The 25,075-nt window shown below is 42.9% G+C and overlaps 1 protein-coding gene across 3 annotated transcripts in view; it reads left to right on the top strand.

The window, feature by feature from the left end:
• hdac4 (histone deacetylase 4) overlaps positions 1 to 25,075 on the top strand; it is a 115,355-nt gene that overhangs the window by 63,926 nt on the left and 26,354 nt on the right. For 2 of the 3 annotated variants that reach the window (XM_053439045.1, XM_053439047.1), the window contains 14 exons: positions 766 to 886; positions 2,559 to 2,677; positions 7,932 to 8,060; positions 8,156 to 8,262; positions 8,713 to 8,832; positions 9,250 to 9,457; positions 10,116 to 10,333; positions 14,739 to 14,999; positions 16,249 to 16,438; positions 16,651 to 16,784; positions 17,635 to 17,737; positions 19,476 to 19,522; positions 22,731 to 22,838; positions 24,893 to 24,948. In XM_053439045.1, the coding sequence (XP_053295020.1) occupies positions 766 to 886; positions 2,559 to 2,677; positions 7,932 to 8,060; positions 8,156 to 8,262; positions 8,713 to 8,832; positions 9,250 to 9,457; positions 10,116 to 10,333; positions 14,739 to 14,999; positions 16,249 to 16,438; positions 16,651 to 16,784; positions 17,635 to 17,737; positions 19,476 to 19,522; positions 22,731 to 22,838; positions 24,893 to 24,948 (1,921 nt within the window). The remainder of the gene's footprint in view (positions 1 to 765; positions 887 to 2,558; positions 2,678 to 7,931; positions 8,061 to 8,155; positions 8,263 to 8,712; positions 8,833 to 9,249; positions 9,458 to 10,115; positions 10,334 to 14,738; positions 15,000 to 16,248; positions 16,439 to 16,650; positions 16,785 to 17,634; positions 17,738 to 19,475; positions 19,523 to 22,730; positions 22,839 to 24,892; positions 24,949 to 25,075) is intronic. The other variant, XM_053439046.1, reaches the window with a different exon arrangement.

Here is a 25,075-nt window from a genome sequence, read left to right as displayed (position 1 = left end):
CATGGAAGGAGAGCATCGGGTTGTAAACAGAGGAGGCTTTGTTAAGTGCTGCTGTAAATTACATGGAAGGCAGTCTCATAAAAGCCAATTTGCTTCAGTGGCAAAGCAGACATATTGGGATGTCAGCACTTCCAGCTGCACCATGATTTAGAGATCACATATTAGTCGTTGTCATTTCCACATACTCGTTTTTTTTACTGCTTTCTCCCTCAAGCTAGCCACATCACCTGATATCACTCCCTCTGTCACATTCATAGAGAGATACCTCCCTCCCTTTTTATCGCCCGCCTCACTCACTCTGTTTGTGATATATTTTTTTAATGGCCTCTCTCTTTCCCTCTCACTCATCTGCCTCCCCAGACAATTTGTGTGTAGCTGTGAAATGAGGGTGGTAATTGAGGAGAGACCGGGAGCGGAGTGAAACTCATGATGTGTGTCTTCCAGGCGCTTTACACAGCACCGTGCTGTCGTCTTTTTGGAATCTCAGCGAATCTCTGAGCAGGATTATACAATTGTGCATGCAGTTCCAAACACATTATGTGTCATAGCAGGGAGCGATGTTGTCATAATCTCCACATTAGTGTCACTGATTGAACAGAGGTAGTACAGCGCTGACTTTTACAGCGATGCAATACAGAAATTGTTGCAATTTTGTGAAGGGCAACAGGGCTGTGTGTGTCTGTTTGTGTGTGTGTGTGTCAGTGCATAGTTTATATTTGTGCTTAGTTTACATTCCTTTCTTCCTGTATCTCTGTGTCTGTTTAGGTGCCATCGCCAGTACAGAGGTAAAGATGCGACTTCAGGAGTTTGTCCTGAACAAGAAGAAAGCCCTTGCTCAGCGAAATCTAAACCACTGTCTGCCCAGTGACCCACGCTACTGGTATGGGTGAGTGTCACAGCAGACCGCGACAGACCTGCTCAGGATCTCACTTGTTTAACTCATTGAATGCCAGTTAAAAATCATGTGTGAGTTGCATTTTCTTTGTTTCTCGAGTGTTTCTCATCATGTTGCTGCCTGAACTTGTAAATGTGCATCCTTTTAGGGCAAGAATCATCATTGCAATCTCAAAATTCCCTTTTTTCTATTTCTTTGTGAGCCTGGCGTTATAAAGTTACTGTTAACTCTTAAAGAACTGGAGTGGCACTCAGTCAAACCTCACCAAATATGCTTTTTTTTTTTTATAAGGTTCAGTGAATATTCCCTGGGAAATGGGTGGTGAAAACATAACCTCCTCTTCAGCGGAAATGAACAACTGCTAATGCTCTTACTCTTTGATCTTAAATGTTAACTGTTTACTTATGCATTTTTTTTTTGGAGGGTATAAAAGAAGAAAGGGTTAAAAAAAAGCATTCCACACTGATGAAGCCCCCATTTTTATGAGCTATTGTTTTTTTGTGGTTTCATGAGCCTGTTAGTGGTTGTCTTTTCATATCGGAGCTCAGAAATCCTACCGCTGGAGAAAACACAGAACATAAAAGTCACAATGACGAGTGACGCATAAAGGTCCCTCACGGCGTGTGGCAAACCCGGTGGCGGCGTGCACCCCTGTGGTGTGGATGTCTGCCTTGGATAGGTTTTTCGTGCGTGCGGTGTAAGAAGTTCCCAATGTCAACATTTGCCTCTGGTGGCGTCCTCCTCAGATCTAAACTACAGGGAAATGTTGAAGGAACGAGCCTCTTCTCTCTCAGTGTGTTTGTTGTCTGTGATTGACAGCTGGCTCTCTTTGAGGTGCGTTTGAGTGTGCGTCTGTTTGAAGTGGGCACAGAGAGAAGACAATGACATCGCTTTAAATATTTGAAGAGGCTTTAAGCATTCATTTTTCTGCCAAGGCGGGAGCTGATGGAATCCAAAGCGTGTGCGCCATCAGCAGGGAAAATGGTGATCGCTGTCATCACCATTTACCCTTTTCTTTGGTCTCTTACCTGTTTGTGTTCTCCTCTCTTCCTCCGTACGTTTATCGGCTCTTTTAGCCTCGCCTCTTCTCTCATCTCTCACCTTCTCCATCCTTGTCTCTCTGCGTTTCTCACTCACCTTCAGACAGAAACTGAAACCTTAGTCTCTTTGCTGCTGTTTGGTGATAAAAACAAGTCGAGGATGCGCTCAGCTCTCAGAATATTTTCCCTTCTCTCTATTTCTTGTCCCTTTTTCTATTCCACTCATATTGTTGTCAACACTCTGCGCTGTCTTTTTAAGTGTCGAATAAAATAAATATATGTGTTTGTGTGTATGGAAAGTCAGGTGACCTGCACTAGAGCCATGGTTGTCGCCTGGTAGGTGGAGCAAAATACATTATACATTATACATTTGATGAACTAAGATGCTTGTTTATTTAATCAATACGTTTATTAATGCAATAAAAAGCAACTAGGGGCAAAATATTTGAATCTACATTAGATAAACTCAGTGCCCCCGGGCTCTGGGCTCAGCCCTGGATGTTTTTACTGTGCAGCTGACACCCCTGCAAAGAGCCAAGATTCTCCCTGTAAAGACTTCTTAACATCATATTGCAAATGCACAATCATAATGTTTGATGTTTTCTTTCTTATCTTTTTTGTAGAAAAACCCAGCACAGCTCTTTGGACCAGAGCTCTCCGCCCCAAACAGCATTGTCAGCTTACAACCACCCATTGCTGGGCAATTATGACTCAAAAGATGACTTCCCTCTCCGTAAAACAGGTACAGACTGGGGCCATGGTTTGGTTATGAGATTTTCTGATTTTCTGACATCCGTATTCCTCCACCTGTTGCAGCCACCCTCCCATTGTCAGTCTAGAGGGGCCACCTAATCTTCCTTTTCCCTGCATAAGCAATTGAAATGGCTTATTAGGTTTCAAAGTCAGGCCCAGAAACCTGGAGTCAGCTGCTGGAGGATTAAAAGGATCCTCTAAAATACTATATTTAAAACGATGTAAAAGGTTCCTGTTAGGGGGGGGGGGGGTCTTTTGAAACTTTCTAATGTCAATTAAGATGGACTGAAAGAGAGTGGAAACATTTGTAAGCAGAACAATTGAAACCCTAAAGTCAATAAAAGCAGAATAACAACATTTCCATAGTTACTGAGGGGCTTTAACACAAACCCTGTTTGGCCTGGACTCTCTGACTTTTCAGTTTATTCCCAAGTGTGTGTGAAAACATTTATTTGGGGTAGTTCAGACTTTTGGGCCAAATTAAGGAAGTTGAGACAACATTAAACAATAGAACCAGAAAAAAAGCAGAAGCTGCTCACAGGATTTATTGTACTCTTTGTCTCTGATGACATGTATGCATGATGATGATGTAGATATTTCTAAAAGCTAGATTATTAATTTTCTCAATTCAAACTTAAAAACTACTTTTTTTCTTTGCAATTTATTCAAAAATGTTGTGAATACAATAACCAAATTGAGAACACGCTACTGTCAGATGCATGCACGTCTACAAACCAATTAATGTCAAGTATAGGTAGTTGCAGCCCATGTTGGTAGTACATATGTCATAGAATAGTCTGTATTGAGACCAATGTAACCAAAGACATTAACCCTGGTTCAGACCATAGTCTGGAATTTTCTGTGTGAAAAAGACAGAGACATCGCACACATACATACACAGGTGTCGGATCTTTAAAGTAAAAAATTTGTGATTTTTTAATCTATTCTCCTGTTGTAGACTGATTTCACACTGATATTGACAAACACATTTTAGTCACACTCCCTCAGAGAGGTTATAAATCCCACTGTTCAACAAAACAGAATTTAACTCCTCCGAGAAGTGTCCCTGAAGCAAACCACTGTTCCTGCCTCCTGCTATCACACTGTAGATTCTCCAGGCCTCCTGTCTGTGTTACACACGGCCAAGCTGTGATCATTCACTTTGCGTCAGCAGCTGCCTTGGCAGTATCACTGGCTGCTTTCACAGCTGGAGGCCAAACTCTGTGTACTCTGCAGCCCCGGCCACCTGCCGTGAGCTGGAGTCAGAGCTGGCACACATCCGCTGAGTGCAAGTTTCAACCTTAAGGGACACTGTCCCCAGTGCTGCAAAGAAATATGCATAACTCCCAGTTCACACTGACACAAGGCAAAACAAACTGTTTACTTCATACATGTGAATAACATATTTTAGGAAAAGTGGCGTTTGAGATTTGAAGGCATTGGTCTTTGTGTCAGTTGTGAGGCGATGCATATTGGGAATACTGACTACACATGTGCACACTAATGGTGCGGCTGTGGAGGAACTGTTGTGTCACTAGTAAGCAGACGAGATTAGACGGGCAGACACAAAGATGAACTGTCTTCAAGAGGAAGTGAGTGACAGTGGTCACCACAGTTGTGTGCTGCTCTGACGCCTGGAACTGTCACGCATGACGTTTTTTCGCCTCTGGTGACCCATGTGGGAAATGTATGCGTGTAAATTATAAATGTACATAAAGAATTCCTTTTCTCTCTTGCAATACCAGGCGTAGAGTATATTACAACAGGGGTCGTTGTCCAAGACTTAGAGGCTTTGTGATAATGAAACACAGAGGGCCACTCTGAATGCTGCGGCAGGAAGTCTGTCGGGCCATCATGACAGACGCAGATTTGTCACGATGACCCCTTCTCTTCTCCCTCACTCTGTCAGACAGTCCCAGTCCCATACCACACTTTGCGCTGAATATTTAAACCATGCAGCCTCTCTACAGCCATCATTTTTATTTAGTTTGTTTCATTTTCTACCAATCAATGCTCATATTCAGCACAGAGAGCAATGCGTGAGGTAGTGCTGCAGAACAATTTAACGTGGTTATTACCAGAGCTGTCTCTCTTCCATCATACTTTTTAAACTACCGGCTCATCTCCTCTGACTTTAATGGAGATAACTTGTCATATACTCAATCATATACTCAAAAACAGATTTTTCAATCAATTCAATCTGTTTGATTTGCCTTTTTCGTTCTAGAAAATATGTGAAATGAGACAAATCTTTGTCTCTAAATGTCTGCTTGTCTGTTTGTGTCCATCCAACCTATCTGTCTAATGTATCAACCACATATATGTTGATTCTGGGAAGCACCACTGATGAGTTTTCAGAAAACTACTTCATCGATCCCTTTCTGTAGAGGAGCAGTACGGCTTCCCCCAGCATGACTCCAGCAGCTCGGGACTCCAATCTGTCAAAACAGACGAGCAACCGATCAATATGTTATGTATCAGAAAAGCAATCCTCCTCCAGTCCCTATTGAAATCCTAAGCACCCTGTTTAATCTGCTTGATGTGCCATCGGATGGGAAGGTTTAGGATTTTTGTACAGTTGTCTTGAACAGTTGTGTTTGAGAGAGAATCAGTACATGACGTTGAGGATGTGACACATATAAAGTAAATATGCACCGCGACCGGGACTATTGTGCCATATCCTTCCTCCTCCCAATAGACACTTTGACCTCTCATGGCTTGCGTGGAATTTTTTGTAATGTCAGGACCTCAGCAGGAACACAGAAGAAGATATACTGACGAGACCGGAGCCACAATAATCAGAATGTGCAAGGATGTCTGATGAGAAATGCTGTTTATTGTCCTCGCCATCATAAAGTAGGACAAGGTGGCAAATCCACCTTTGCTAAATGGCACAAAGAAGAGGGAAGAGAGAAGTGGGGGAATTAGATGGAAAGAGAGATGGGAGGGGATGGATGGATGGAGGGAGGGAGGGAGGGGTGGCTACCGTAAAATGCCAGAGTCAGCAGTTAAACCAGTCTGGGCCCTCTGCAGCGAGTGTGTTCGCACGTGTGCACACTGGTGCGCTTTTGCCCAGTCGGCATTAACACCCTTCAAAGTCACAGTGTCCTGAGGTGAACACCCCCATTGCGACTAAAGCCCCACTTCACCTTCCTTCTCTTTCTCCTTTGCTGTCGTCCAAACCTCCTTCTACCCTTCCGTTTCACCTTCTATCCAGCTTATCTCTTACTCCGTCCACTGCTCTTTTTTTATTTATCCATTTCTTAATTACTCGAGAAATAACCCCCCCTCCCCCCGTGTCTGGTTCATTTGTTCCATGGCTCCCACCAGATAGTCCTACAGTCTCGATCACCTTTGCAGCCACAGTCAATAAATCCTATGAGTGTAATAGTGTTTAAATCTAGGGGGATGGTTAACGCACGTTCGGTATCAACATGGCTCACAGACAACTATAGTGTGTTCATCCTACCTGGTTTATCTGCAATGAAGTCTGTGCGTCAATGATTATCCAGATTCTGTTGTTTTGCATCGATTTTATAGCCGATTTTTTTCACAAAATTAAAACGCATTTGCTTTATTACTGCTCACGTGATGTGTGTCTTATATATAAGTTGGAATGATGAACTGAACTGCTGTTATTTTTTTTATACATTACATGTCTGTTACTGCTGAGGTCTGTTAGGCAAGGGACACAACCTTCAGACCCAAGTTCATAACGTTTTGAAATAAACGCTCTGTAATTCAACTCAATATAAAGCATCACAGCAATAAAACAGACAGGCGTGCTTTTACTTTGTAGACAAATTGCCAGAGAGGAGGTGATTCTATAAAGCTTACTGCCAGTAAGTAATTTTCTGTTATTGTTTTACATTATATTTCAATAATTATCGTAAGTGTAGCCGATATTAAAATATAGGTTAAAAAGCTCAAACTACTTCGGTTCCTTTTGCAATAGACTCAAATTGAGCGTGGATGCACCAAGCTTCTTCCCTCATAACCTTTCTTCTCCTGCAGTTCAGCTAAAGCATAGCATTAGATCCCGACCCGCCCGTTCCCTCTTAATGAAGACAATGAAAGAGTGATCTCCATTTTGAAGAAGCACTTTTTTAAATAATTGAGTTTCATAACTTGGAGCATTGTTTCCCTTACAAGTGAAAGTCCATTTGAAAAGGTACTTAGACGTTATAGATCTGCCATAGGTCATCTCAACCTCACTGACCGGGAGGTGTAGTGCTTGCACCTCTGTGGAGTACATTAAAACTTAGTGAAGCTTCATCCTCCCTCGATTAGCGTTCATAGCTGCTGGAAGCAAGCGCCCGAGGGTTGATAATGACCCTGTATAAGTCCTCTATCAAGGAATTTAGTACACTTGACTATAGTAGAAAGTCCCGGCTCCTTCTCTTAAGCTAATGAACGTCTTTGACACAGGGCCGTTGGAGGAGCGCAGGGTCAGCCGTTGGTCAACTGTCCAGCTTCAGCTAATAGAGGAAAGCCAGTGGAGGAGGAAGTGGAATAAAACTGCCTGTGTGTTTGGTGTAATCTGGCAGGAAGCGAGCGACATTGAACCAAGCCTGGCCTGAAACTAACAAGCCACTCACCGATACAGCTCAGGAGCATCTGTGTGCAAGCAGAGCCCCAAGAGATGTAGAGCGCGGCACACACAGACACACACATACCCACACACGAAGACGCACGCAAATTAAAAGTGTCTGGAAACAAGCAGTGTTCATTAGCAAAAGCACAGAGGCAGCATCATTAAGCGTGGGGTCAAGAAAGCTGCCAGTTGGCCGTCTCCCTTCGTGTTGCAGCGCTTCCTCGCTGTCACCTGATGATTGCTAACCTCAGCTCCGGAATCTGTCAGCCAACACATATAGTGTGGCCTATAGGGACGAGCTCATTAGCCCGACTACACGCCTGCGAACAAGCTCCCACTCATGTGGCCCAGCAATCTATCACAGAGCTGAGTGCCAGAGCGGCTGTTTCTAGAAAACCTGTCATTTTCAACACATTTATGAGGCTAAGTTCAACATCCAGTTTGATATCAACTACTTGACTTTGTTCACCTAGTAATCTCCTGTTGCTGCATGTGGGATGGGACAAAAATATATGCTGGACAACTTTCTTTTTTTCCAAGTCATTGGTCGTGTTTCATCAAATAAGACAACACTCTCTAGTAACCAAACAGTTATATTTAATTCTACCTTTTGATTAAATCCTCCGTGTTCTGCTCTGTATCTCATCAGCTTCTGAGCCCAACCTGAAGCTTCGTTCCAGGCTAAAGCAGAAGGTGACCGAGCGCCGCAGCAGCCCTCTACTCCGCAGGAAAGATGGTCTGATCACTACTGCCAAGAAGCGTTCCCTAGATGTGGCCGGTGCGTAGTTTTGTTTCTCCATTATATCTTGTTTCAATTATTCTATCATAACAAAAAAATGTTTTAATGTGATATCTGTATTCTTTGTATTTTAGACTCTGCATGCAACAGTGCACCAGGCTCTGGTCCCAGTTCCCCAAACAACAGCTCCAGTAACATCCCCAGTGAGAATGGGGTCATCATCTCCAGCTGCCCAGGAGAGGTAAGCCACATCAGTTTGTGTGTGTGCATGTGTATGACGGCGGATTCAAATACTTGTGTGTGCGTGTGTCTGTTGGTGTGTGTGTGTATTAGGCATTGGTGTGGTCACCAGATGATTCCTCAAGGATATTAGCAGTGTTTATGTTTTAATGGAGGGTGTGGGTGTGTGGGTGTGGGGGTGTGTGTGTGTGTGTGTGTGTGGGGGTGTGTGTGGGTGTGTGTGGGTGTGTGTGTGTGTGTGTGTGTGTGGGTGTGGGTGTGTGTGTGGGTGGGTGTGTGTACAGACTTTACAACGTGAAGACATTTTTCTTTATCTTATTCTGGCTGTTTGAGGATTAAGACTTGGGTTTAGCCTTTCACTTATAATTAGGTTTATTTGTGTTTATTGAAGTTAGTTTGTGTGTGTATAAAATTGGATTTACTGCAATGCTCTGTGGTTGTGTGTGTCCAGGCCTCCCTGCTTCAGAGATTGGTTGCGAGGGAAGGGTCTCTCAGAAAGCTGTCTTTATACACCTCTCCGTCTCTGCCCAACATCACCCTGGGACTGCCAGCCACATGCCTCACTAACACTGTGAGTACATTGACACAATATTACACAATTTTATCTAGCACTGGGTATAGAGAACAAAACATGCACAGGAAATGTAGTGTGGATGAATGTAAATGCATTCACAACATTCACTTCAGGTTACTTTACGTTAAAGAATAATGGTAAACCAACCACCACAGAGCGTTTGTCTTTCTCAATCTGTACATGAAGGTTGCAGATTCCAAAACTGAGGCTCCAGAGCTGTGTCATTTTCCAGCCCGAGAATTTTGGCTTCTTTCGAGTCCCTCTGTCTCTCGCTCAGATTCTCTTTGTCCATCTCACTTACTCTCTGTCTCATTTGACCCTTCTGTCTCCGTCCATCTGCGTCTGCCTGTGTCATCCTCTTCTCACTCCTCGTGTCTCTCTCTCTACTCTCTCTCTCTCTCTCTTTCTCTGTAGGTGGTATCAGGACACCAAGATGGTGAGACTCATCTCTCTGCGTTACAGCAGGGCATTCCTCTGACCCCTCCTTTCCTGGCCACTGCCCACCTACCCCCTTACTTGGCATCTTCAGCGCTGGACAGGGAGGGGGTCGGAGGGGGCACAGCTGGTCACAACCCCCTCCTTCAACACATGGTGATGCTGGAGCAGAGCCATAATTCAGTGGGTCAGTGTTCATTACAACATCCATTTTCCTTACTGCTCAACATTGAGTAGCTGGTTTCTCAATTAATGATTGTGAAACATAATGATATACAGCACTGTTTATTCTTGCTTGGCTACTGGGACTTCACATATCTGTAACTTGACTATTGTAATACATGCAGAAAACTCTTGATAGGATGACAGGACATACAGTAAGTTTAGTTATAAAGTGTAATTTAGTTTGATTAGCTTTCTCTTTTATTTCACTATAAATCTCACACTATAGACTCTTGTTCTGCAAGTTTTTAATTGAATAAGTACTTAGTAGTAATTAGCAGTAGTATTTTTAAGATAAATGGCTGGACTGTTAAATGTAACGTCACCTTTGCCTTGTACTCAAAGCAAAATTATGGATTTTTTTTATGACCTGGGACTCATTTGTGTAATCCTTTTAGCAACAAAACATTTTACTCAACAGCTTAATCACATAAATTCTGACACGCTGAAAACTCATTAAACACAAAAGCCCACGGGGCCTCACAACCATAAGGCATTGGACACAATTAAAAGAGCAAGTACAATTTTTTTTATTGTAGCCACAAATATTTAAATGTGACTGTGTTTATTAAAATAATAAGAATGATAATAAATTGACTTAGGCCCCTCTGTGTTCAACACAGTTGGTCTTGGTGGTCTTTCGCTGCAGTCTCCGTCTGTCTCCAAGCTTGCGCGGGGCCACCGTCCCCTGGGGAGAACCCAGTCAGCCCCACTGCCCCAGCAGCAGTGTGGACAGGCCCAGGCCCTGCAGCAGCTGGTGGTCCAACAGCAGCACCAGCAGTTCCTGGAGAAACACAAGCAACTGTTCCAACAGCAGCAGCAGCAGCACATCATCAACAAGGTAGATCAGTGTGTGTGTGTGTGTGTGTGTGTGCGTGTGTGAGTTTGTGTGTCACTATTTGTCCATCTACACGACATTGATTTGGTTAATGTCTGTGAATCCTGCCTCGGGTCCAGGAGCAGGATGAATCAGCCTGCAGTGATCAAGTCTCCTCAGGAGTCTTTCTTGTCTCTGTTCATGTATCCCTACTTCTCCCTGTCACCCTGGCAACTGTGCTCTAAGGAAGTCGCCTCCATATTTGGTCACACAGGAAATGACCTACTGCATCCTTGTCGATGTGTGTGTAAGTGTGTGCTTATATATGCGACAGTGTGTGTGTGTGTGTGTGTGTGTGTGTGCAACGTGATGAGGGGAGTTGCAGCACTGTAAGTGTCATTGTCAAGAGGGAGATGGCTCTTTGTGTTTGTGCGTGCGTCACACTGTGTGTGTGTGTGCGTTTGGGTGTTTGTGTGAATTTTTGTGTACAGAACTTCCTGTAGGATTCAGCTCCATTATGTTTGTGTTGTTTGGCTGTCAGTAACTCCCTCTGCTTCGAGACTGCAGGCTGTTGTGAGTCTGTAGCTCAGGAGTAAAACCAGGTTATTTTCATGTTGTAAGTTGTGTTAATGCTCTTATCCAGGCAACTCAAAATGCGAATATGAGAGTTGAGTTTGGATGGCGTACCCAAAAAAACCGAAACACTGAATTATAATAATACATTTAGAATCATCATATATATTTTCTTATATTTTTGTTGCTTATAGGTTTATTTAATTAATTTACCTACTAACTCTCCAAAAGTCTGTCTGTCTGTCTGTATGTGGAATTAATATTTCACGGAACGTTCATCTTATCGACTTTGCATGTTAATTGTACTGGAGACTGAGCTATTGACATTCATGGGTGCAGTTCTCTTCATAGATTTACTTCCTCTTTAGCAAGTGGTCTTCATAGTTAAAGTCCAATTTCGATTTACTAAAATCATCATTGCAGATAAACCAGGTAGGATGAACACAGTTTCCTAACTTCACTCTGCACCAGAGACTGTTTGTATAAAGCTTCACACACAACGTCCTCCACACTAACAATAAAAAGTGACGGTATATTGTAAAACTGAAGAATGACAATGAATAAGTCTGAAGTAGATCCGTACCATTAACACAGGACAAGTAAAAAGTCATGTTTAGAACAGACACAGGCACTTTTCATTTTAATGTAAGACAGTCATTCCAGTTGTGTGTTAACCAGCCAGTGCAGATATCTCCTAACCAGTCATGTTGACGTATAAAGTAAGAAGCCATGTTTCCTTCCTGCTAGCAGTTTATTGTGCCCATATTTTGTGTTAAGTTGAATTTCTTTTCCCTGTTTTATTTTTTTTAAATAACAAGCTTTGTATGAACACAGTTCCAGCGTCACATAGACAAAATATGTGTTTTAAAAGAATTATTGCCATAATATGATTCATTCAAATCACAGGTTTACAGTGTAGAAAAGCAAACCACATGTGTAATCCCCCTGTCATCAGCAGAACCACTTCCACTGCAAGATCCTTAAATCTGTTTTAAAGCAACACTTGCTCCAAGTTTCTCTTCAGTCATTTTCCTCACACGTTACTCAAATGTGTGAATACTTTATGTTTTTACCACCCGCCTAATCCCTTCTCTACATTTTCACTGTATTCAGACACCGTTTAAGTGTTAACAGCGGTGCTTGAAACAAGTTGTACGTTTTTCAATTAACTTCTCCATGTTAAAGTTGATGCTGTGGAAAAAGCACAGAGAGGATCGTGTTTATTCAGTGAACTGGAGCCATACAACGTTCTTCATCGCATTTAAAGCTCAGATAGCTTAACGATCTGCGCTTTATTTTTATGATTCCACACTCATGATGTGACCTGGAACGAGGAGGGAGCATTAGGAAAAACATGCAAAATGCCTTCAGATTCTCATTCAGACTTTGAGATTAATGCTGATTTAAATAGCTGTTAAAAGCAAACAATGTGTGATCAAGCGAGAATTATCTTGAGCTGGTGATCTCTGTAACCACGCACTAATAGTAAAGTAACCATTTTATCCATCCATCCATCATCTGTACCCCTTATCCACTGAGGGATGCAGGGGGACCTGGAGCTGGCGGGTACACCTTTCACTTTCCTATTTACACCTAGGGCCAATTTAGAGTCTCCAATTAGTTTAGCCCAATCTGTCTTTGGTCTGGAGGAAGCTGAATTCCCCAGAGAGAACCAATGCAGGGAGAATATGCAAACTCCACACAAGAAAGACCCCTGGCCAGACTGCGATTCTAACCAATAACCCTCTTGCCGTAAGGCGACATTGGATGTTGTTTTCTCATATTAATGTATGCAGTTGAATCCACACTCGTCCTTTTTAAACAGGATTTAATTTGAATAGATTACACGTCCCCAGCTAGTCGTTGCTTTTGTTTTGTCTTTTAACTGCCTTTTAAGAGAACATGGCACAAGGGGAAATGTAAAAAGTAGCCCAAGGAAACACTGTTTATTGCTGCATAATAAAGACAGCCTCTTAAAACTAGCAATTCACTTTCTGTTTAATACGAGTGAGTAGAATAATCCAGACTGCGGCGGTCCCTGCAGAAGGATCGAAAGTACCACTTCTCATCCCAGTGACAAGCTCCACCATGGCTGCCACTGAATTAGATTGTTTCCATATGTACTAGTATGGGCGATGTTACAAACTTTTCTCACAAATACTCCGGTGGTGTGTTTATTTCCATTTATTTATCCTGTCAACCGCTGGAAACCCACCGCTTTGTAAAATATGAGTCATCCGTGGCCTTCCTTCCTTTCCCTGTTCACTTTTCTTTTTTTTTGTCAAGTCAGCAAGGAAAGTGGGCACTTCCTGCGGACTTCAAATTTGGCTTTAAACAGTTAGACATGTTGGCAGCAAAGAAAGGAATGAAAGAATCTTGAATGGGTTCCAGCCTGAGCCTGCTGCCTCCACCGCTAATTATCTCAGACAGCTAAGGCAACACTGTGGTATACTTACTTAACTGATATTGTTGTCAAAGTGTGTGTGTGTGTGTGTGTGTGTGTGTGAAAGAGAGAGTTAGATATGTGGAGTCAACTAGTGTCAAGCGTTTGTGTACACAAGCACCTTCCCTTCTCCACCTCCCACTCTCTCTATCTTTCAACAGGCGTTATTAGTGGCTGTCCCCCAGCAAGGTTCATATCCCAGCAACTATTTCCTCTGTTGAAGAAGAGGAGGAGGGGGAGGGAGGAGACGGGAGGGGCGGCGTGGGGTTGAGTGAAAAAGAGCACAACAAGAGAGAGAGAGAGTCAGCACGGCAGCAGTGGGGGAGTGTTTTGAGTTTGTTTGGAGAAGAGGGACTGGGATGAGGCTAGAGCATGCTCTCTGACGTCAATGGACTGTTCCCTGGGCAATATGCCAATCAAGTGTGTGCGTACGTGTGTGTGTGTGTGTCTGACAGTGTGTGTCTTTTCCCTCTGTGTGTGTGTGTGTGTGTGTGTGTGTGTGTGTGTGTGTGTGTGTGTGTGTGTGTGTGTGTGTGTGTGTGTGTGTGTGTGTGTGTGTGTGTGTGTGTGTGTGTGTGTGTGTGTGTGTGTGTGTGTGTGTGTGTGTGCGTGCGTGCGTGCCATGTACCGTGGCCCACTCCAATCATGACCTGCACATCAAGGTTGAGGTCTTTGACGACAGAGACAGGGACACAGTAAATCTCCCTAAAAGAAAATCAGGCCTCTACATTTCTTCCTCTCTTTTCCCCCCTCATGTCTTTTAGCAGATTTTTTTTTCTTCTCCACCACAGGCTCAGGCACAGTGCACGTACCTGTATTAATTACAAGTAGTCATAGTGATTTAAAACAAACAAATAACCAGACAAAGAGTCCAGAGTACAGATCTGGTTTATCTCTGTGCAGATAGCGCATGTGCCTGCCTAATGTCAGCCTTTGTTTGATTGAACTTTGAGTTCTTTTCATTGTTTTTGAACTGGAACTGATCAGTTAGCTATTTTTGGAACGGAAAAACATGTTCAGTGTACCAATACATGTTGAAGTGGTGCAGGCTTTCTAGTGTTGCACATTGTTGACCCTGATGTTCTTTCAATGGAGACGGAGAGATTTTCCTTCCCTAACTTGTCTTGTGTCAATAAAGCAAAATGTCTTTCTCTCTCTGTCCTGACTAGATTCTGTTTAATCTTCTTTTAATAAATGGCTTTGTGAATCGTGCTCCTAACGAGACAAAAGTTTTAGTATTTGCCCTCACCTCTATATCTCATATCAGTTAATTCCTTTTATTCCAAAGATTGATATATTGGCATGACAGTTTGTGTTCAGAACATAAGACCAAACAGTAATTAGATCTATAATCATAGGAATGTTAAGTAAAACCTTCCACCTAAAGGTCTCGTTGCTCCTTTCGTCCTCTAGATAATTTCGAAGCCCGGCGATCAGGTCTCCTCCGCATGCTCCATCGCCTCAGGGTCGGCCAGGCAGCATCAGAGTCACCCGGAGGAGACGGAGGAGGAACTCCGGGAGCACCAGGGGCTGTCCTCCATGTCCTCCTTGTCCATGCAGGAGACGGGGCCGCTCCGGGGTATGGTCATCAAGCAGGAGCCCCGGGACCTCCAGGAGCAGGAGGAGATTGAGCAGAGGGAGAGACAGGCTGAGCAGGACTTCATGTTCAGACAGGTGAGGATGAGGGGAGAGGGTCATGGAGAGTGGGACTGGAGTAGAGGAAGATTCAGGAAAGTTAAGAGGAGAAATAGAGGGTTAGGGTTAATATATGTATATGTTAGATGTAGAGTGAATTGTGGAAATTGGAGACTGGACGTGATTTGGTTGTAATGCAGACAGTAGTGACAGATGGCACTAATAGTAACTGACTGAAACATAACACTGTACATTGGATCTGCCTTCCCTTAGAACTGACTGAGCGGTCCACTTTACATTGTATTTTAAACTACTCTACATTTACATCTATACATACAAAACACACTTGCACTCTCAACTCGTATACTGCTAAATGCACAGTGGTGTGTTTGGTGAAAAGCTCAGGGAATGGAAAACCTCCTGCACACTCTCCGTATCCACATGCAAGCTTTAACACCACATGGCCTTCTCTTGTCCCCAGACGCACACGCCGTGTATGATCTGTCTCTGTTGGGCTTGAAATCGATCTGCGACCACAAACACGCACGCCCACACACGGCCAGGACACCGTGTCCTCTTCTGTCTTGCCCATCCCTGCTGTCCGCTCACCCAAATTTAATAAGCCACTCTTCTTACTGTCACCATGGTGGCCACAGTTTAAGCAGACCCGCCTATCAGAGTAGAATAACAGGACTGCATGGTCAGGCTCCTTTTCAGTGCAAATACCAAATATTTAACTCCGGTACATATATATAATTTCTAGTCTCTTATATAAGAGACTTTAAAACCAACTTATCAATGCGTACATGTTGAAAAAAACCTAGCTGAGTTCTCACTGGGTGGCTTTATAATTGTCTAGTGTTGTAGACATCAGCCTTTAAACTATTATGATCATCACGCTGGAAATAAGGTGTTTTCTTTTAAAGAGTAATAGTTTGCATGATCCTTTTATTAAATGGTAAGAATCATCTTTCAACTAAAACTCACATGAAACACATTTTAAAGGTTAATTATCTTAGTCATTCAAACAAATTTCACAGTGAAAGAAAAAACCAATTACCATTAATTACTTCCTTGTTTTGTAAATCTTTAGAATCTCTGCATAATAGAACAGAAAACTAGAACCTCCCTGTGAAACACAATAACAACTTCTCGATGCAGTGTTTATGTTTCAGTACAGCAGCTTCACATTTCCATTGTGAGTATCTAGTGCCATCTTCTGGCATTAGAAAGACATTGCAGCCCACAGCATACTGAATGCTGCCGTGTGTGTGTTTCTGAATGAAAGCAGCAGGCTCTGCTGTTAGAGCAACAGCGGATCCACCAGTTGAGGAACTACCAGGCCTCCATGGAAGCAGCCGGGTTATCAGGCACCTTCTCGGGACACCGCCCGCTCTCCAGGGCGCAGTCGTCTCCGGCCTCCTCCTCCTTCCCAATGGTCGTACAGGAGCCCACGGCCAAGCCTCGATTCACTACAGGTCTGGTAGAAATACAACCCCGAATAATAATAATAAGAAACTTACACTGAATATGAAATGCTCTTTTTTATTCGTATCTCTGTCGCTCACCCTCTGAAACCCATTATTAAGTAGATTAGCAAACAGAAATTTAGAAACACACTGTCTTCCTACTAATCTCGTTACAGTAAAGTGACATATATGCACATATTTGTTGTGTTGTCGTGTTCCAGGTCTGGTATATGACTCTCTAATGCAGAAGCACCAGTGTATGTGTGGAAACACCACAAGTCATCCAGAGCACGCCGGACGGATCCAGAGCATCTGGTCCCGACTGCAGGAAACAGGCCTCAGAGCGCACTGCGAGGTGAGAACCGAAGTTACTCTTGATAACACAGGGATGTGGCTTCATGGATTGATAAAACAATGTTTACTTCCACAGAAACAGAGTGGATTAGACAGTACTTGATAAATAACACAGTATTAATATGTAAGCTACTTACTAATTTATTGTAAAGAAATTGTCCAACCATGCACAGATTCAAAGTAATAAACACCTGCTACATTTCTTCAAAAAAAAGTTTTTTTATGTATTATTGTAAAACTATTGCATGGTTTATTTAGCTCACGTAATATTCAACATGCACAGTGTCAAAATCATCAGATTCCAACATTCAGTGGTAGATTATTATCCTTGTGAGATTATGAGTGCGTATTCCCATTAAACTAAATGTAAACATACAGATGCAACATTTCAAACTCTTTGTTGTTCTATGCTTAATAATTACGAAATTTGAAATTGGCAGTGTTTGTGTTATATATTGTGATATATTTTCTGTATGTATATTATGTTTTTGTTGTTTTTTTACTACTGTACAAATTCAAGTTGTGCAGGTGCTTACCTTGACCAGAAGGGGGCAGTATTTAGCCATATCAGTTCAACACTGCTGCATAGTTTGAGGTTTTATGGTTTGACAATGATCCTGAACTACCCCCCCCCCCCCCCCACACACACACACGCACGCACACACACACACACACACTTCCACACCCACTCGAATTCTGACTAGCAGCCAAGCCCCTCTATGTGCAACTCTTCCTCACACAGTGTGCATTTTACTGGCCGTGGCAGTTTGAATGGTCGAGCACGGAGACCCTCTCAAATGTTCTGTCCGTTTCTTTTCACTGACATCTCCCCTCTCCTTCTGTGTGCACAGTGTATCCGTGGTAGGAAGGCCTCACTGGAGGAGTTACAGACAGTCCACTCCGAAGCCCACGTCCTGCTCTACGGAACCAATCCACTGCGGCAAAAGCTGGACTGTAAGAAATACAGTAACGCTCAAACAGTTACAATAGACAGATGCACTCACTCCAGATGTACGCTGCAAAATCAGACCCAGTCTTCCACTGGCCTGTCATGTGAATCCCATGAAGCTGTAGTGTCTGTTAAAAGAATCTGCTTGTATGTTTCACCAAGTGTCACAACAAAAGGTCCACTTCAATAAAGTGAGGTGGAGGTGTTACGATGAGGTGAGGACCGGCTGGCGCTGTTAAACCCGAGTCGCACCAGGCTGCTCAGTCACTTAGGTCGAGCCTTTGTGGCTTCAAGAACAGGAGTAGCCTGTGTGTGTGTGCCTGTGTATGTGTGTGTGTGTGTGTGTGCCTCTGTGTGTGTGTGTGTGTGTGTGTGTGTGTGTGTGCCTGTGTCTGTGTCAGAGAGAGAGCGCTAAAAGCTAAGGAGCAAACTCCGTTGAACATCTAAGCTTTCATTACAGCAAAGACATACATTTCACAAAAGAAAATAAGAGGAAGAGAGGGAAAATGCAAACTAATAAAACCACAAAGATGGAAGGTAGTCACGGATTCAAGTATTGGTAGGTAATATATTATTTATCTATTATACGCAGATTCTTTTTCAGACACTGTCCAACGCATGTTTTTGTAGCATGCTAGAAAGTATGGCATCACCTCACTGCTGTGTTTTACTGTGGGCTCTCGACGTACGCGCTCATTCAGGCACTGCCAGCTGTTTTTTTACTGAGCTTGGTAAATGCAGCTTTTCTCATCATGCACCTGCAACATGGGAAAAACATACAGAACGATCTACCGCTCAGGTCCTTTTTATCCTTTGGGCTATTTAAGCTTATTTTACCTCTTGCTGTTCTTGCTTTACTTGGTTTATCGGATTTTAAATTAAGTTTATGTACTAATGCTTTTACTTTGCTCTTGATTTTTTGCTGTTTGGCTAATTTGAATGTTTCTTGTTTGTGTTTTCTTGGTTTCCTGGAATATTTTGTTTATTTTTTGTACTCGGCTTTATTATAATTGTACCTCAACATATTCCAGAGTAACAATAAAGGTTGAAGGTTGCTCACTGAGAACTTGGAGCCCTGACCTGAATAATGCGAGTGCCATTCTCTGCCCATTGAGCTTCAGACGTCTGCTCTTCCACTCAGGAAACTTTACTCTAGTCCGGTTTTCATCGCCGGTTTGATATCGGTTTAAAGTCTTGAAACATTGAGCAGTTAAATTCATCACCAGGTTAAACAGTATAACAGAAGTAAAAACTAAAAAAAAAATAATAAAGATTTATCTGTTGGACCTAACCAAAAGGTTTACTATGTATTTTGGACGGAGATAAAAAAAACGAAAGGCTCCGAATGTGAAAGGAAAATATAATTCTAGTTTCCATTTGAAAGTAATCAAATTTAACAAGTCAGCCATTTTTCAGTTTATGTTCTGATCCGTCAAAGAAGCTGAAGATATTCATTTCCCATCCCTCTCTGGCCTATTATCTCCATTTCCCTGAAGAGGGAAGAGGGGGGGTTTCATCCTGAAGGCAGCAAGATACTTTTTTTCTTCTTCACCTCACCTAATCCAAACATGCCCCTGTGTACCTTCGCTGTTAGATCAGGTCAGGGAGTCAAATGCTCAGATTCAGGGGTCATGCACCCGTTTTTGCCTGCAAGTCAACAATATCACCTCTTCACCTCCTGAACTTTTACTCTTTCTTTATCAATTTCCCGACTGGTTCTCATTTTATTTCCCTCTCTCCCAGGTTCAGTGAGTCCCATGTTTGTGCGGTTACCATGTGGCGGCATCGGGGTAAGTCTCGTCTTTTTACCGCCGATAAGTCATTTTACAAATATTCACAGCCCAATTAGGTATTTGTAATTGATGCGCCTGATATTTCTTGGAAATTACTGCTGTTAAGTCACGCTAGTTTATTCAGTGGAAAATAGTTGTCATAGGCATGTTGCCTTTTTTTTTTACAGCATTGTGTAATTCTAATCAATACCCGACTGGCACTGCTCCATCTGACTCTCTAATGAAACAAGTAGGCATAGTTTCAGCAACATCAAATACCAGTATAACTGTTTCCTTCGCCCACTCTCTCTCTCTCTCTCTCTGCCCCCTATGAAAATAATAGTCCCATTTGTTCCTGTTCCACCAACAAAAAAAACCACACACACAATCTTAACACACTTGCACGCACTCATACAAATACTGCCCCTCGAGGACCTGAGGCAACAAAAGCTGTTGCTTGCCTTTCCGCCATTTTGTAATTGTAACCAGATGTTTTCAGCATATGAGTGTGTGTGTGTGTGTTTGTGTGCTTGTGTGTGAATGTGTTGGTAGAGTGTGTGTGTGTGTGGGGGGGGGGGGGGGGGGGTATGTTTTTGTTTGTGTGCATACCAATGTGTTGGAACCTGTGTGTGCAAAGGCAATGATTTAGATGGTTGTTCAGAGTAGGAAATGCTGTCTTTTGAAACTGATATGTTAGAACAGTCGTACACATTCCCCTGTGTGTGTGTGTGTGTGTGTGTGTGTGTGTGAATGTGTATGTGGGGAGCAGTATTTAACTCATGTTGTGGGGACCTAAATCTGTACACAGTTTCATAATGTGGACCTGTCATAAATCATTAAATAATAAGGTGAGGACTTGGGGAAGGGTCAGATTTAGGGTTGAGTAGTTATGTGTCCAGGAAATCAATGTAAGTCAATATTTGTCCTCTGAAGTCACGGAACATATGAAAAAGATAGAATCCATACATCTTAAGCTCTCGTTAAAGGATTTATTTGCCAGTGACGTTTTAAGCACAAAACCTTCTGAAGTCGTTTGTCAATTTTTTGGGGGGGTTTTGTCGATTCATCACCAATCAAAATATATTTCCATGATCCTATTTTTGACAGGAATCATGAGACACGACTGTCCCTGTGTCTTCTTTTTCACAATATTGAGTTTTTCCAGAGGCCGACCTGTCACTCATTCACGTGCATATCTCCCTACATTGTCTTGACTTGCCCCCCCCCACCCCCCCTTCCTCTGGGGCTAACTGTTGCTGCTTTGGTGGGAACAAGAAGAGCCCTAGAGCTGCGCTGCTCTGTTCTGCTCTTTATAAAGGCAAATGGGACTAAATTGTTGTCTTCCTGTCATACACGCACACACACACACACACTCTTACAAGTAACACACAGAGGAAGGGGGCTGAAATTAGGCTGTCAGCCTGTGGACAACCATCATTCTGTCATTCCAGCACGTTCCCCGCTCTTTTTTACCTCTGACACACACACACACACACACACACACACACACACACACACACACACACACACACACACACACACACACACACACACACACACTTCTTCCCTTTCACTTTTTCCTGACTAGCTGTGTCCACTCTTAGCTTGAGGCAAAACTAACATCAACATGGGGAATAATAAACCGCTTGGTCCCCACATGCTGCTTTTAGAACAGCATCTGTTTGTGCTCATTAACCTGACTTGTGTGTATGATTCTGTTTCCCATTCACTCACTCGTTTGCTCGCTCGCTCAATCACTCACCCACCAGCGAGGCTCTCTATACCTCCTCTCTCCTTCCTCTCCAGTTTTTTAATCTCTGGTCAATGCTCCACAGTTTTATTTCATGACAAAGTCTTGTCTTGGCACAACTTTAAAAAGAGCCATTTCTCTTCCCTGTGGATGTCATTATGGAGTCCTCCTCCGGCCTTGATCACTCCTGTCACTGGAGACCAGAGGGAAGTGGGCGGGCCGGCCGAAAAGCTGTCAAGTTACTTAACACACTGACTGGGTTGAAGGCGTGAACGGCCGACTGAGTGGCGAGGGTTAACTCTGCCGCTCGACTGGCTGAAAGGCCGGGAGTGAGCGTGGATAAGAAGGCTGAGTGACTGGCAGGTTCATGTTTTTACATATTCAAAGTAGAAGAGCCCCCGGGTTTACATCACAAAGCTTCACTGGAGCTCCGGCATCGGCTGCTCTGCACATGTGCGCACAATTCAAACACAATGACACACAGTGCTTCCTTTTCTTCTTTTCCACTGCCAGCTCCTTCTCTCTGTGTTTATCATGCGCTCCATCTGCCTGCAGTATCTGCCATGTCTGATGGAGGGTGTGTATATAATCCTGTGCGTGTCCCTGGGTACAGTCAATCATATAGTATATTGTGGTCCATTTGGCTTGTGTGAGTGTGTATATGTGTGTGTGTTATTGTGATTGTTGCTGAGGGTTGTCCGTGCCTCAGCATTAATCAGGCCTGACCACTGAACGGTTGCCCTGTGTCTAAACATCCTCAAGTGCACACGCACACATACAATCAATCCAGAAATCATCTTTCCACTCTATAAATACACAAATAAATGCATTCAAGCCCAAAATGTCTTGCTCCACTTCGGCTCATCAAAGTCATAGAAGAGAGGAGAGTTTAACTTTTTACTCTCATATTTCCAGACTTCTACGTCACACAACATTTTTTGTAATCACAAATCAGACCTAAGCTGCCAATAGTGAATATTTCAGTCCAGTAGATTTAACTTTTTATCCAAGGCCTAGATACTTCGTATTAAAGGCAGCCACAAACTTAAATGATTTAAATATCCATTATATTAAAGGCAACCACAAACTTAAATATAGAGAGATTTTATTCTTGAATTGCAACTCACTTGAAAATGTGGACTATTGTATAAAACATTAATATGAATTTAATCTGAAATGTGTCTTAATTATAATGATAAGAAATAAGAAAGAACATAACCCCAGAATAAATCAAATTAAAACTTAATGTAGTGATTTACAGTATCTACACCGTGGCGCATCACATTTTCAGAAAGTCTAATCTACCAAATGCAAATCTTACCATTACTCTATAATATACAAATTTCGAAGTATGTTTTACTATCTCTGAGATTCTCTCTTGTTTATTTAGTGAGCCTTCACAATTTTGCAATTATTATCCCACTGAAGTACTTTAAATATGATGGAACCAACACATCTACGTGTGTGTGTCGACAGGTGGACAGCGACACCATTTGGAACGAGGTCCATTCATCCAGTGCAGCTCGTCTGGCTGTTGGCTCCGTCGTGGAGCTGGTCTTCAAAGTGGCATCGGGCGAACTCAAGGTTGGTTTGAAACCTCTGTGGAGTCTAATGAGAGTCGTGGGCTCTTTTGCCTGAAGGATTGTTTATGTTTCTCGTGTCTGTACATCTTCTGCATGTGGATAATTCTGTGCGCACGTATAATAATCTTTCAGAAGGAGACAGCATGAAACAAAGTTCAGATGGAAATCACTTAAAGGAATTACATCACGAGGACTTTAAAGGGTTTTATGTCGGTCTGCTTGTCAGATTTAACTGCCTCGTTCCATTTTCCAGCTGAGTTCCACTTCAGACAGCCACATACCTCAACAGAGGAAAGGAAGCAGAGCACATACCATGTATCTTATTCTGTAAATGTTTATTTGAAGGTATTGTTGAAGGATTAATCAAACCTACACCAGACACATACTATACGCCCTGCAAACACCGCAGGAAAAGAGAAAACCACCGCCCAGAGCATCTATCCCAAGTCTCGTTAGCACCTCCCAGACAGACCTCCCCACCCCCGTCATGACTTACCCACCAGCCAGCCTTCCTGTGTCTGTGGCGATGGCGGCTTACTGTTTGAACTCAGCAGGGAGGCACAGAGCACCGGGCTCAGCAAACGCTAACAGTCCCCACTGCGGGCCGGCTTTATTAGTATTACACCACAGCCACCTGCAGAGCAGCCGGCGCACTCGGTGTTAGCTTAGCACCAACGCAGCGCAGACTAATGACATTCCTTGGAGAGACAGTAGCACGCCATACCTAAACCCACATGGTTTTTAGCTAACATTCAGTGCCTCTTCCACATGTGGGCATATTTACGATAAAGAAATAGAGGTCTGCTCTTTCTATACAGCACGTTGTGTGATTTTATTTCTTTTCATTGTGTGATGAAAAGTAGAAACCCGGGAGAAACATGTGGATTTGCTCCAGCGGCGGGGTTATAGTTCACGGGTATTGACCTGCCCTCAGCTTAACCTGATTTTAACACATACGTGCAAAGGTGTGTATATATACATGTTCCCTCACACATGCAGTCGGTCCTCTGAGGATCCTCTACAGCCAAATTACCAAATTCCACCTGCACCAACAACTCTCTGAACTCCACACAAAGCCATAAATCTACAGCGGGCGCACACACACTGTCACACATTTCGGTTTCTACATCTGCTCTTTCTATTACTCTCTCCGTGTCCTTTTTTAATCCATTGATATTTTTCTTCTGCACAAACAACATACCAATTCCTCTTATTCACCTATGTGTGCATGCTGCATTATGCAACTTGCTGTAACCAGGTGTCCTCAAACCAGCCAAGACAGTTGTCTTTACAATAATCTCCCGGCTAGCTGCTAATCCACTGCAGCTGACTCAACATCATTAGCTGAGCTCGCCTTGCTCTACATCAGCCTGAACATCTATCTAATGTCCCCGCATACTGTAGCAGTGGGAGCCCCCAAAACACAAAACAGAGTCCCGCTGGTCCCTGCCTTGACAAAGCTTCCCTTAACTGACCCAGTGTAAACATCTGTTTCTGTGTGTGTGCGTGTGTGTGTGTGTGTGCACGTCTGAATTACACATCTTTTTGAAAAACTAAATCTTAAACCGTGACATGAGAATAATTGTTCTGAGAGATATTAGGTTTGATGTAGATATATCAGTACTTCAGATTAAATTAATCACTTGGAACCTTAAGTGAACTGTTGAGGCCTTCGGGATTAATAAAGTTATATTTTATTGTATTATAGCCTCGTCTCGTTCAACTGATTCAACTGATTTGGTTTTTGATTTTGTGGTCATATATCTCCACCAGAAAAAATAATGAGTCTGGAATATGAATGTAAACTTCAACTGGACACACAACCGCCAGACAGTAATTGTTGTTTTTACTGTTTGTGTGTGCGTGTTTTTCGTGGTCGTTTTTCTCATGTGTTTTTAATGTGCAACCCTGGACCTGACACCAGTTGGGAAAATTCTGGGAAGGCCGGGATAATGTACTTCTCTCATGTCATTAGATTACAGTTATCAGGTTTAAGGTCAGTGGACCGTGATGGTTTATGTAACAGTGTAAATGATCTTTGTTTTTCCCTGACAGAATGGTTTTGCTGTAGTGCGTCCACCTGGACACCATGCTGAGGAGAGCACACCCATGTAAGTAAATCTGAACTGGAAATAACTTTCCCCTTTAGTGCATCATTACGTCATTCCCTACCATCTCATAAATATACATAAATATCTATCCTTCAGAAATGTATAACCTTCAGACATGTATAACCAC

This window comes from Pleuronectes platessa, chromosome 14 (assembly GCF_947347685.1).
Source record: "Pleuronectes platessa chromosome 14, fPlePla1.1, whole genome shotgun sequence".
NCBI lineage: Eukaryota > Metazoa > Chordata > Actinopteri > Pleuronectiformes > Pleuronectidae > Pleuronectes > Pleuronectes platessa.
The sequence above is the reverse complement of the archived record's forward strand: the minus strand, read 5'-3'. Positions and strand labels throughout refer to the sequence as shown.